Below are 14,466 nucleotides of genomic sequence, written 5' to 3' on the forward strand. Positions count from 1 at the left end.
AGCACTCCAGTATATCAATCTGACTAAACTGCCCATTTTCCAAAAAATTTGTCGCTCGGGCTTGAACAGCTGCGATGAGTGAAGAGAAGCAAGTCGAGACGCAAGGGTTCCATGCTTTTGCACACCTGCTTGACGCACGGATTTTACGTGCACTTGCAAATCTAGGCTATGGAAAGCCAACGCCTGTACAGCGAGAGTCCATCGAGTACAGCTTGAGCGGAAAAACACGAGATATTTTGGCCAAGGCACGCACTGGAAGCGGCAAGACGTTGGCCTACGGACTTCCTATCATTCAGAAGATTATTTTGGCGAAGAGTGCCATTTCACGCTCCTCACCCAACTATGCTGGGACACGGGCATTGATCCTCGTACCCACCCGCGAATTGGCAGAGCAAGTGAATCGCCAGTTGAGTGAAGTGCTCACGTTCTCCAGGGACGAAGTACAGGTAACTAATGTGGCGCGCTCTGTGAGTAACTCAGTGCAAAAGCTACTTCTTTCGGAGAAGCCCGACGTAGTGGTTGCCACCCCATCGCGTGCATTGGCATGCCTACGTTCGCAAGACTTGGTCTTGTCCGAATCGCTGCAGTCGTTGGTGATCGACGAAGCCGATTTGATTTTCTCGTATGGGCACGACACAGAAGTAAAGGCAATTTTGGGCGAAGGGTTTTTATCGCGCAATTTCCAGACGTTTTTAATGAGCGCAACACTTGGCGACGATACTGAAGCGCTTCGCGGCCTAGTTCTCAAAGACCCAGTGGTACTTAAACTGAAGGACGATGTGTCACTCTCACAAAATTTACTGCAATACTATGTGAATACTTCAGAGGAAAACAAATTTCTTCTCATTTATGTTATTTTAAAGCTGCGACTCATCCGCGGCAAATGCTTGCTCTTTGTCAACGATATTGATCGTTGTTACCGCCTCAAGCTTTTCCTGGAGCAGTTTGGATTGCGCACTTGTGTGCTGAATGAGGAGCTCCCGGTGAACAGTCGCTTTCATATTGTGGAAGAGTTTAACAAAGGAAAGTATGATTACATCATTGCTACGGACACCACTACAGACCAGACGAGCGCTGAAAAAGGATCAAACGCAAAGGCAAGTAGCACCAGCAAAGATTATGGTGTTTCGCGTGGCATCGACTTTGTCGCTGTTGCGTGCGTCGTCAACTTTGATCTTCCGACCTCGGAACGTGCATATACCCACCGCATTGGACGCACCGCGCGTGCCGGAAATACGGGCACTGCTCTTAGTTTTGTCGTTCCTTCCCAAGAGTTTGGAAAAAAAAAAGCGATTGGCTGCCCGACCTGTCGTAACGACGAGACCGTATGGCAGCGCATCGAAAAGGACCAGCAAATATCCGGAAATGTGGGGCCAGAGGGCATTCAGCTCTGGAAATACGACAAGAAACAAGTGGATGCATTCCGCTACCGAATGGAAGATGCGCTTCGCAGTGTGACGCGCACGGGCATTAAAGAGGCGCGTATTCAAGAAATTAAGAATGAAATTCTTAACAGCAAGGCATTAAAAGCACATTTTGAAGAGAATCCTAAAGATCTCGAGTACCTGCGTCACGATCGTGCACTCCATCCTGCACGTGTACAGCAACACATGCGGCACATACCTTCGTATTTGCGGCCGCGCATTGCTGGAATTCCAGGCGCGAGTGGTCCTGAGACGGCTAATGTTGGGTACGTGGCTAAACACAAGACTCCTCGTGGTCAACGCTCTGCACGAGGCGGAGGTGTGCGCAAAGACCAACGCAAACGGACCGGTAAAAAGAAGAGCGATCCGTTGCGTTCCTTCTCGTAGAGGAACCGTAGCAGCAGTACAAGGTCACGTGCGTTTGTTGGGACCACCCCCACAGCTGCACAAGTCGCTGCATGAGTCACTTGGGCGTGCTTGTAGATACAAGTCCAAGTTCCTATATATCGGTTTCGAAAGAAGCATATGCTCAAGAAAATAGCTTATTGAGCTCATGCAAGCAACAATGGCAAATACTTAGTGTACGCTTGCACGCTTGGTCTGACGACAGTCTTTTTTGGGAGCACCAGGGCAGCATTTTCGCGACGGCTTAGAGAACACGGGCATTGTTCCAAGCCTGCACCAGTTTGCAAGTACATTGCTAACAGAGGATAAGACCACGAAGTCTATGTTGCTTGGCGCTTGTATGGAGTATGTCTTGGAGAATACCGTGTTCGAAGGCATGTTGGGCTTGTGCATCGCGGACGAGCCACATGGAATCAAACGTGAAATGATTCTCATGTTTAGCCGACTTGTCCGCGGTATGCAACCTCAATTTTTGGCCCATCAAAGCGTTGCACGCACACTATCACAATTATTACATCATTGTATTCAAATGCACCGAGCTTCTGGAATACAGGAAGGTGGGTCTACTAATGAGCCGAACACCGCGGTTCTCGAACTTGTGTGCGAAATAGTCCAGCAGCTGTCTAAGCAGCCGGAAATATTGCGTCTTTTTCTCGAGCTTGGTGCAGCCTATACAGCGGGCATTGAAGACGACAAGCTGCCTATGTTTTCCTTTTTGTTGCAGTCACTGCACTGCACTGGTCTCCCTGGGTTTCATGCACGGTCATGCATGCTTCTTTTGCTAGAGATGATGCTTGTATTGGAATGCGATGGGTATTCATCTTCCGACAAGACGCCCAATTTGGACTATATTTTATGGTCTCACTTTCCTGAATCTCTTAATGCTAGAATTGCGGCATCTTTTGCCATGCTACCAAGCCAAGTTCACCAAAGTACTTGTCAAGAAGCAGTAAACCTTGACGCTTACCCACCACGGGCGATTCGCTGGCACAAGCTTATCGACGGTATTTGTGACGCATCTATTCAATTAGAAGCATACTCTTTTGCGGATTCGCTTTGGCTTGCCGAAGAGATTATTCGTCAGTGTACCAGCAGAATTCCATTTGCAGAAGGTATTATTGCCGACCGACTGGAGCATCTACGAGAGGACATTTTACAACAGTTTCGCATTGTTGTCTTGGAAAGCATTATTCAATCGACTATTGCCAGCGCAAGTGTATACGACGGCAGCGCAGCGGCCGTATTGTTGTGCCAAGTAATTGTGTTTGGAGTACTCGATCCGTACGGTTTTCTTTCGCAAATGGCATGTACCCCCTTGCAAGTGGAGCGCACTATTCAGGATGTGCTCACCGAATCTTTGCAGAGCAATGCTACTGACTTGGTGATTTTGGCCTTACGTACAACTGCAATGTTTTCTCGCCGTATCTCGCTGCAAGAAGCGACACTGGGTGTATCATCTTCAGTACAAAATCCAGGATCTATCAAAGAGACAATGTCTTTTTTGGCCTCCATGGCTCAATCCATGCAGTCTCATCGTCACATATTGTCTCTACCGAAGCGCTATATGCAGCATCTGTTCTATGTCGAAAGTGTGATACGTGCAGATCCTGACTACACTCATTCGGATCGACTTTTGTTTGGATTGATCCCTGAACAGACAGGTTTCGGCGTTCGCTACAAGCGCTTTACAAGCGTCATACAAGAACGCATTTTGCCTCAAGAACACTTTCTGCCATCCTTGCTTTTTCTTTTGTCTAAATTCTTCAGTCTTCCACTTTCCACCAATGTGGCATTGACAACTACACTTTCATCGCTATTTCGATCGCCATTTATCCGATTAGACGGCATTTTGAGCCTGGTCGAAGACAATACAGTACCGGTGATAACTGACATGCTATTTCAACTGTATACACAAGCTAAACAGTATACGGAACGCGTCCCAGATTTTTCATTTTATCTTGCGCAGCGAAAGAATGAACAACTCGGGGCGGTGTCATTTGTGAAAAACACTATGCATCTAGATCCGGATAAACTTGTGTGTCCATTTGTGGGGGCAGGGTTGGTCTCTTATAATATCCAAAAGCTCAGCGATTTGTTACGACCGCTTGACTCGCAAGTGCACGAGCCACCAGCCGAACTGTCTCATATCCATTGGGATTCACATGACATGCACAAAACTGTATCAGGTAAGAATAAATTGGATGTCTGCTAACTTCAGTTCTTGATGGGGCTCGTCAAACTACCGTTGCTGTATACCCTTGCACTGTCCTTTCGGACGGCGATACCCAACCACATTTTGTACCTTTGCTGGATGTGGTAGATAATGTGCTTCTATTGGAAGAATTTCTCTTGGAGCTTGTGGTCATTCTTGAACTACGCCAAGCATGGAGCTTAGATCCACTCTAGCTGACAAACGCCCACTTACTATCGCCCTCGCTGCGATCATACGGATAAATAATTGGAGCAACCTGAGTGGTCACGTCCGATTACTTGAATGAGCGATGGTGATAAAAAAAATCCAAACGTTGCGCCCTACTAGGTCACCGGTCAAATTGGCAAATCCACCACCAAGGAATATAACCCGGAAAAACTTGTGTATACGTTCCATCTAACACTTCCTTCTGCTTACACATTTTCTTTTTGTAATTCGCCCCTACAAGCTCGCTCTATGTTTATATATATGAAATATAAATACTCCATAGCCGAGAAACCGTATTTGCCTATTTGAATTTAAGCATTGGCGCTATAAATATCTAGCTGGACAAGTGGCAATACATTTCGTTTAGACCAGGGTATTCGTTTCTTTCACGTTTGTCAGCAATGAGGGGATACAGAATCGCCCTACAAAAAGCTACATGGAACTTCACGCGGAAACTTACACCCCGACTTACATAATGAAACGTTCCGTTTTAAGGACAATATCCTTTAGAGTGCCAAGACGGCCACGGAGAACATTGTAGTTCAACCGTGCAGCTTCGTTCGAAACAGCTATCACCAAATCCGAAGAGCCGCACGCTTGGATGCCCATCGTGATCGATCCCATCTCTTTCGCATACTCCACCTCTTGGGCAAGCACTAATTTCGTGTCAAAACGTGCATTGCAAGTAACAAAGAATCCTTTTGAAGACTGAACCAACTCATTCGCGTTACGAGTAACAAACACCTCGACAGAGACTTTAATGCCAGTCACATCTTGCAACTCGTTAATGTTTTGAAGTTCAGCGCGGACCCAGTTCATCAATTCAAGTGACCGTGTCGCCCATATTAAACGAATGCTTTTTGTCAGCGCCGTCTTTTCGCCAGCTGCAACCCGGCGCAAGAGACCCAGCATTATGGGGAAAATGTGTGTGATGCCCGATCCACCTGCGAAAAGCACCGAATGCTCCACTGTAGCAACATCAAAAATATGTCCATAAGGACCATCTAAAAGTGCCAGAATCCTAGTCGACTTCACAGCAACGAAATTCGCATTATCGTTTTCAGAAAAGCTTTTTTCGTTGCTTTCTTGATTGGATCCTGGTCTCCGTTCCGTGCATGTATCACTGCTTCGTGAAGAATCATCTGTGGTCTTTTTCCTTTCCATGTTGGCGGTTTCCCACCATTGGTTTTCGTTGCCGGTCATATTGCAGCATGTTCCTTGTACAAAACTGCTCTGTGCATACGCCAGTTCGTAATTGCTTTCAAGCGATTTGATATGATCAAAAATTTTCCTTGTTGCGCCGTTGCGGACCATGGGCATTATAACAAGCTCCGAGGGCAAAAGAGGGTTCGTGTTTGGCAAGGAGCAGGGCGAAAATGGATGTGCTTGAAGTATATTGATTGTAGGAAAGCGCGCATAAATGTGCTGTCCAGGACGCCAACGTAATGGAGTTTGGAAACTCATTCGGAGCGCATGGGAGTTGCGGTCATTTGAAAGCAATCCAAGCTTTTCGTCCGAGACGATCTGCATCTGCATTTGCACACGCGCCCTGGGGCCACTAAAGTACTCTGACGAGTACAAAAGCAAACAGCTGCGGACCACAATGGAGAAAATCCAGCAGGCTATTGCAGCCCACAGATAATAATCAGATGTTTGAGTCCCCTCAACGTGATTGAACATTAAGCCAGTGAAGGCAATAACCATGCAAATATGATTAACCACAAAGAAACGATACGAAAACCTTCGGAAAAAACCCAAACCAGAGATTATAATCCACACTAAAACTACCAGTGCAGCGGTCCCATCCCACCAAAAATGTTCCGTTTTGTAAAGCTCACCCAAATTGTCCATGCCGTGCTCCACGATGCTGCCTCGGATCATTCCAGCTCCGTGGACAAAAGATAGGAAACAGAAAACTACCGCGAGGGATTGATGAAAAACTTGCAATTCTGCGTGGGACAACCCAGTCAAAAATGAGATAGGGTTGATCTTAAATGCCATCGCATATAAAAATGGAATAGTGCCTATCCCCATCATACCTGTACGCAAAGCAATAGGAGGTGACCTAAATTCAAGATAATAATTAGGGATGCCAAAGGTCCATCCAAGTATACCCCCCAGAAATGCAACAATGATAGCAGTGTCTCGCATACAAGGGAATGAAAAAGGACCAATGTTGGGAATGGTGTAATACAGGGTAGACCTGTATAAAGCCACCAAACGTGAAAATCCTGGAATTCTGGTCATTGCAATACCCCATCCGGGTCGGAACTGACGCAAAAGCTCATACGCATGGGCAACCATACCAAAGAACACAAAGCCGCCAAGGATCGCAGCAACTCCATAGGCCTGCGAGACCATTGAAGACCACGCTTTCTTGTGAAAATCAAGCATTTCCTGCGAAGTGCCCTGAGGCATAGCGTGTAGACGATAATCCATGTTGGATATAGCAGGGTTCATGATGGCGAGTCAATATGAGGACCAAGACTTCGTGCCACACTCTACGTGTGAGAGTCACCACCTGTTCATGAATGCCATTTGTGCGTTCGCCGGAGCTTTTACACTATCTCGTTACAATGGTCAAAGGACACCGAACTGCGTAGGGCCAATGACGTCGCGTATATATACGCATGTCAAATCAGGGCGAGCGCCGGACATTTAAAATAAAGAAAAATTAAACGCTCCGGCCACGTTAGCGCCCAAAGGCGAAAACACTCCGAACGGCGCATGTGGGCGTGCTCAGAAGCCGAACGGCGCATGTGGGCGTTCTCAGAAGCCTGAATACCAGTTACAACCCCAATTTTAACTTGTCAACGCAGACCACTAATGAGGTTGGCTTATATAACGTAACTGTGGTTTGCGTTAGCAGTGCTAATTATATGCACCACATTATCATGCATCAATCAGCGGTGAACGCACGATTACATTGGCTAAAATTAAAATATTTGGCTCGATCGATTGTTTAACCTTGTCACCATTAAATGAGGGTCGGATTGTATTTAAGGAAATGTCGCCTATAAGAAAGCAGTGATGGACAAAGCATAAAGCTTGCCCCCACTCCATATTCGTCGTGAAAACCTAACATGACAGCCAACTACACTATGAAGTATGAGGGTGGACCTCAAGCACAGGTGTTGGCGGAGGGACATTCGCACGCGCATAAGCACCGCACTTACCATCAGTACGCTTGGATCCCTGCGGTAATTCTGTGTGGTCTCATCTTCATTGGTGCAGTAGCGCACGCTTACCGGCTCTTGCGTCGATTCCGTCCAAAAATTGGTATTCTCATGACGAGGGTTCCTGGGTTTTCTCGCTTGATTGGCTTGTCTAGGCTTGTCGTCTATTACAAAATCCCTGCCAATCGATACTTTAGTTTTCCTAACATGCGTAACCTCATTTTAATCTTGGCTTTTGGTATAGCTATGATCTGCTGGTGCCTTGGAACTCCCCACTATTATGGATCGGATCATATAAGCTTACCAATGCGAGCTGGACTGATGGCTACTGCTCTTGTCCCATTTTGTATGATGATGGCTATGAAGATTAACCTCGTGTCAATTCTGACAGGTCTGTCACATTCTCATTTACAAATCTTTCACCAATCTCTTGCTTTCCTAGTGGTGCGTATTACAATCACATGTCCGCTAAATCCAGCTTTTCTTTGGCTTCGTCCACGGTTGCTCCAATCTATGGAGCAATATCCATCAGTATGGCATGAAAGTAGTGGGTGAGAGCTTTACTACTTCGGACTATTGGTGGAGTGGTGTGACAACACTTTGCTTTTTCACTTGGATTTTCTTCTCAAGCTTAGGATTCTTCCGAAATTTTTCATACAAATTTTTCTTGATCCAACACATCTGCTGCGTGATAGCGGTCATCGGCATACTTTTCTTTCACGTTTCGAACATTCAAAATGTACGACCCTATTTATGGTTAGCCGTTGCTTGCTGGGGATTTTCTATTGTTGGACGAGTAATGTTAATCCTGTTTTCGTCGGAATACTTTTCTGGTCCTCGCGCAAAGGTGCAAATGCAAATGCAGCTCGAAGTGCCTGTTGCACCAGGCCTTGGAATTAAAGATACTGAGCTTGACACCCTTCGTCTGAGTTTCCAAACACCTCTTCGTTGGCGCCCTGGACAACACATTTATGTTCGATTCCCCGCACTAAACATGTTCCAAGCTCATCCATTTTCTATTTGCTCTTTGCCAAACGTTTCTTCAAATCTTCCGTCAGAGCTAGTCATTATTACAAAGGTGTACGATGGCACGACAAAAAAGCTTTTTAATCACATTGATAAGCTAAACGAGAATTATTCTCAGAGCTACTTCAAGAGTGAGTTGGACAAAGATGCCATAAAGCAGCTTTCTAGCGAGGAGCAGGACTGGATTGAAAAAACACACATGATGGAATTTGCCGATGAAGTACCGTCTATTTTGGCAAATGAAGTGCAATCCATTGAAAAGGAGCAGAGGGAGCTATCGAGCAGGAGACAGTCGGAAGTGAAGACGCAGCTGCCACAGAGCAACAGTGGTTCCACGGTCAATGCTGAAATTGGCGAAAAAGAGCTAAATGGATCTGAACTTTTGAATAAGACCAGTGATACACTCATTCCAAACTCTGAAAACAACAATAATCGCTTAACAAATTTGATCGCTTCGAGGGTTAAGGCATCACCATTGGAGAAGTCTTCTGTGCGTATTCCCGTAACCGCGGTGAAGTCAGGCACGATCTTGGCTTGTTTGGACGGGCCGTATGGATTTATCCCTGATGCAGCCTCTATGGAACACGTTGTTTTGTTCGCTGGTGGTACGGGTATCGCACATCTGTTCCCTATTATCACTGATGTGCTGCGTCGTGTTGCAGGAGGTGAGAAGACGGTAGTAACTAAGAGCATACGGCTTGTATGGTCTACGCGATCTCGTGCTATTATCAACTGGATTCGCTCGGAATTGCACACGATTTACAATTTGCAAAAACAGACTGGTATCGATGTCACTATTGAAGTATTTGTTACGCAATGTCCCGAGGATGTATTAGTGAAAGCTCCCATACTGGGAGTTGCAGTCACGCACGGTTCTCGTTTTGATGCGAAAGCCGTTTTACGTGAAGAGGTGGAACGCGGAAAAGAGCTGGACTCGACTACGATGGGCGTCTATGTTTGTGGATCTGGATCCCTCTCTGAAGCTGTTGGTAACGAAACTGCTTCTCTTAACTACGAAATAATGCGTGGCCGTCTTGGCAGCATTAAAGACATTGTGCTTGAGATTGAACATTTCACCTGGTGAGGAACAAAATTTTGAGAAATTTAGAACAATCTTTGGATCCATACGCTATTACATACGAACACTCGTTTGCGCTTTTAGTTTACACCGTCTTGGTCAAATCGAGCAGCATGATTTCTTAGAACAAACAGGCTTAAAGGTGCCGGCATGCATGCCTTTTTACTTTTCACGTTTTGTTTCGTTGCGACGCCGTCACAGCTATCAATGTTTTTTCTTGTTATGCGGTAGAAGCAAATGAAGTGCGTCAGCGCGCGCTTTTTTTTTTCATTGGTAAAAATACTGACACTATATTATGAATATCAGAGAAACTTTTTGGCGCATCGCAAGCCTTTTCTATGCCCTGAAAACTATGTAGCATCCCCGCGATAAACTACAGGTCCAATATCGAGGCGGGTCATGTGGAAATCGGTGTGCCGATGCTAAGGCGAATGTGTTTGCGTGTATCGGCTAGTCCTTTCGTGATCGCAAGCAACTGGCCAGCGTGCCGATCACCAACCCATTTCTTCCTTTTTAGTCTCAGCAAAAGACGCTGCCATTCTTTGACAAGCGTATAATCGTTAGGGCTTTCTCGCCACATACTCGATGTACGAGGAGTGTTCTTTCCTTGGTGAAAAGCTTCGTACCAGCGGCGCTCACGTCGCCACATTCCGGCTCCAAAGCGGAGAACACGCCGACCCAATGCCCGGTTGTTCGTCTTCAAACACAGTGTTAGCAGAGTTATTATAGGACGCAAATCCATGAACAAAGGACATGATGATGCAGAAGGTAAAGCCTGTTTCGAGAATGAGCCCCAGACTCTATCCATTTGCAGCAAGAATAACAAGAGAGCATTTGCTCTTCCATTTTCACACGGAAAAATTTGAGCAATTGCATCCATACCAAGCATAATTGTGTTGGTATTTGGCTCGAGAATGCATCGCGTGTTCAAAGTGGGGACAGTGATTTGACTTTTTTCAAGGCTGGGCGGTAGCAATGAATGTAGAGGGGTCCGCGTCAAACGCTCAAGAATGGAAAGTGCACAATATGGTACACTTGCGCGTAAAAAGGAAGTCATAGCGTAGTTAAGTAGCAATGGGCCCGGGATTTGCTTCGTTGTGTTGCTTATCAGGTAGGAAGGGGCACGGCACAAAACTATCGATCCATCTTTTAGCGTGTTCAGTAACGACATCCTGGTTTGAATATGCATATTCATAATAGCCACAGCCTGCTCTGCCTTTCCAGAGCGCGAATAAAGCTCCATCAGTGCCACTGTAACCCATGAAGGAAGTGCGCGTGGCTTATCGGCGTGCATGATCCTGTCCTGCAATTGCGACCGCTGAATCACACGAGCAAATTCATCCAGAAACGATGACCAAAGCGCTTGTTTTTTACGCCCCGGCCATACACCCTGTTGCGCGTCTTCTCTTGTTACCATATCCAGCGCTCCATTCGTGCGCAGCATTGCGCGGCACATGAACGGAGTCCAATTGTTAAAGCCCCTTTCCTGAAGTAGCACGATCATAGCATCCCAGTTATTCTGCCGCGCAGCAATGCAAAACAAAGCGTTTTCCAATCGAGTTAATGGGAGATCAGCTCGGTCCATCGGAAGCGAAGTGCGATCGTCGACAAAGAACGCAGCATCTTGCAAATGTTTTCGTGTCCAAAAGACGGCTGGGGCACGGAGACGTTGAAGGGTATTAATATCACACCGCCGGGTAGCATACCCAATAAGAAATGTGGTAGACATCTGGCTGTCGGCACTGTCGCGAACAAGACGCGTCCGACTCTCTTGAACACGCTCATAGTACCATTTCAGCATCGCGCTGGCCGTGTGGTACGGGTACAATTGCGCACGTCGCCGCAAACGCCGAAATAATTGGAATTGCTCTTTTGCGTGAGCATGCAAGTATTCCACCTCGATATCGGGAACTGGTGTTACTAAAGAACCAGCATGCCGGGGCCGAGCGAAGCGCTCCAATTGCGCGGGAAAAAATGCAATTGGAGCCGTGCATTTCGGAGACATTTGCGGTATCACGCGCTGAGCTGTGATAAACAGACGCATGATCACGTTCAAAAAAACCGTCGCCGCAGTGCCGCTAGCATAGAGGGTATAGAGAGGCACGGATCGTTTAAAACGTTGCCATGCTGGGCGCCACTAAATAAACTGCACGTGACGTTTACTTTCTTTTGCCGCTCGTCGCTCTTAGGTGCGTAATGGAGGACCCGGCAGAAATTGCAGTGCTCACGTCCGAATACATTTCGAGTACGTACATGCTATTGGGCGCGACTAAACGATTATAGCTTTGGACAATTTGCCACTTGAGGTGATTCATATTTTGAGAGAAATTGAGCTAAAAGATGCAAAAACACAAGGTACGCTAGTGCACAACATGTTTACCGCCAGATGTGTTATCGCGGATCTCTTCCAAGGAAGCACAAATGAAGGATTTTTTTAGTGCAGCAACCGGCTCCTCTTCGGGGAAGTTCTCCGATGGCAGCAAAGCGAAATTCGATAAACTAGCGGCACGAATTGCGTCGGATTATGCGAGGGCAGAAGATTGGTCCTCACAAAAGCAGAAACTGTCGTACGAGCTGTGGGAGAATGTACTCAGCCATTACAAAAGTTTGGTACAAAACATTAACCAAATTCACCCAGACTTGGTGGCAGAGGTGCAATCGAGTCTTCCCAAACTGCCTGTGATGCCCGCCATCGGATCATTGCCAATGGCTTTGGCCGACTCTGGATTTGGCGAGTCGGACTCAGATTTCAGCGACGCGAAGATGAGACGCAGACGTGCACTCCATTCTTTGTCGCATCCGAGTCACGACTATGGGCGCAGCTCCCCATCCGTGTGTACGAGTCGTGCACACGACGCTTCGCATCCGTCCCTACACCCTATGGATTCGGATACGCGTTCGGGAAAAGATACGGCGTTGCATGCTTTTGGGAACGGAGACGATGAACGTGATGAAAACCTGTATTGTTTCTGTCAACGGGGCTCGTTTGGAGAAATGATTGGCTGCGACTCGGACGATTGCAAATATGAATGGTTCCATATTGGCTGTGTTGGCGTATCAAAGCCATTGCCCCAGACATGGCTGTGTAGCGATTGCTTGTCAAAGAACAAGAAACGGAGAAGGGCATAATTTTGATGGCCTTGTAAAATAAAAACTACGTGTAATGTATAGGTAGTGGTACAACACTATGTCCAAATTCCTTGCATATGTGCAGTTGGCATGGATTCCATTTCAAGGATCGCAGTGGAAACGAGCCGCGCACTAGCAACACACCCTTCGAGAAGAGGGACACCAAATGTCCAGCTTCCATTCACCCATAGACCCGGCCCAGTTGTCGTATTACACAACCCGTCTGCCATGCGACCTTGCAGTGGGCCCAGACGACGGAACTTGATGTGCGAATTTCTACGCCAACGACCCGAAGCGGTGTAGAAAAAATGACTCCGAGCTTTTTTGCCACCAAGAGTCAGGACAAAACGCTGAAAGACACTATGACTTAACCAAGCGTCGCGACGAGGCAAGAGCCATGGTAGCGGGTTTGTTGACTGTATCACAGGCGCTTCTTTTGGAGACATAGGCTGTGACTTCCAGATAACATGACTGGCCATGGTAGAGGTTAGTGCTGGTTGATTCAATGCGTGCTCTTCATTGACAAGAGGGGTCGCCAAATTTAGGTCAGTCCAATGCACTGGCTCCGCAGGAAGCACAGTTTCGTCTGAGTGGCATACTACCGTTGACTCTTTATACATAAGTTTTCCCAACTCGGCAGCCATTTGCTTGCAGCGAAGGGCAAGGTTGGCATTGAGGTGTTCGGAATGCCGTGCATATTGTTGCAAAAATTGTGCACTTTGCGGAGTGGGAGTGGCAAAAACGACATGGTCGTATGGCGCAAGTTCAAGCTGGTTATCGTGCTGGTCCACGGCGCGCAGTAAGATTTGGTGTGGTGAGCTAGGTAACACATCGGTAATGTTCACGCCTAGATGAATTTTTTCTTCGGATATATGTCGCGTGAGAGCAGAGACAACATGCGATACACCATCTTGAACTGTGTAGTGCTGGTACAAAAATGTGTTTGCAATGTAGTCCAGTGTGTCAGCGGCCGGCATGTTTTGTACAGCATGGACATCCGCAGTCATGATTGCACTAAGCAGAGGGAGGAGCAGCTCGGTGAGGAACCGCTCATTAATCCACTTCCGCTTACACCATTGATCGAAAGTCATGTCTGCAAGTGCGTGTCTCGAATCTCTTGTGTGTCCAGCGTAAGTATGGTACAATGCGGAGAGCACAAGAAGGAGATAGGAGGCAGACGCAATTAAAACGGCAGTATACATACGCACGTACCCCCAAAGTGATGATGGCCTTGGAAAAATGCGCAGCGCATACTGTGCAGAAGCTCCACGGTACACCAACAGCGGCTCGGGCCCGTGTAGCCGGGAACTCTCTTCCGTCACTTCCGTGCTCCTTGCAAACGAAAATGAAAAGTTGGCATTTTGGAACCGAACTCTCAGGAAACGGTACATTTGTGTAAGCTCTGGGTAATACCCCGCAGAAAATGCACGCATCGGCACATCCACTCGCAATTGTTTATTCCCGCGCACGACGTGGATGCTCTGCGAATCCATCCCAAGCGCGTCGTTTCTCTCCAAGATTTCCACATCTAGGCGCCTACCATCTTGCGCTTCTGAAGATGATAACAAATATGCGACTGTAAGACCTGCTAGCCCTGACCCAATTACGGCAACGCGTTTAGGCTGCCTCCTCTCATCCATTCCCTGTTGTAGCAATGGTCACGAGTGATTACGCAACCGTCGCACTTTTTTCACGCGAGGTATTACGGAGTCGAAGTGCTTACGTATAGGCTAGTCAGCACATTCAACAGGCCACGTTGGGCCGTGCGTTCAGGGCACCCTTACGGTTGCGCTGTGCCAGCCTTGACCA

The 14,466-nt window shown here is 47.1% G+C and overlaps 3 protein-coding genes across 3 annotated transcripts; 2 read left to right on the forward strand and 1 right to left on the reverse strand.

Moving 5' to 3' along the window:
- Positions 1-74: 74 nt before the first annotated feature.
- Positions 75-1,811, forward strand: DBP9 (RNA helicase; the record flags this gene model as incomplete). The annotated part of the gene is made up of 1 exon (XM_056204910.1): positions 75-1,811. One exon carries the CDS (start codon positions 75-77, stop codon positions 1,809-1,811), a length of 1,737 nt encoding a protein of 578 aa, XP_056060885.1.
- Positions 1,812-4,716: 2,905 nt separating this feature from the next.
- On the reverse strand, positions 4,717-5,160 carry MVES1_000049 (uncharacterized protein; the record flags this gene model as incomplete). The annotated part of the gene is made up of 1 exon (XM_056204911.1): positions 4,717-5,160. One exon carries the CDS (start codon positions 5,158-5,160, stop codon positions 4,717-4,719), a length of 444 nt encoding a protein of 147 aa, XP_056060886.1.
- Positions 5,161-8,223: 3,063 nt separating this feature from the next.
- Positions 8,224-9,534, forward strand: MVES1_000050 (uncharacterized protein; the record flags this gene model as incomplete). The annotated part of the gene is made up of 1 exon (XM_056204912.1): positions 8,224-9,534. One exon carries the CDS (start codon positions 8,224-8,226, stop codon positions 9,532-9,534), a length of 1,311 nt encoding a protein of 436 aa, XP_056060887.1.
- Between the last annotated feature and the right edge of the window lie 4,932 nt (positions 9,535-14,466).

This window comes from Malassezia vespertilionis, chromosome 1 (assembly GCF_029542925.1).
Source record: "Malassezia vespertilionis chromosome 1, complete sequence".
Taxonomy (NCBI): domain Eukaryota; kingdom Fungi; phylum Basidiomycota; class Malasseziomycetes; order Malasseziales; family Malasseziaceae; genus Malassezia; species Malassezia vespertilionis.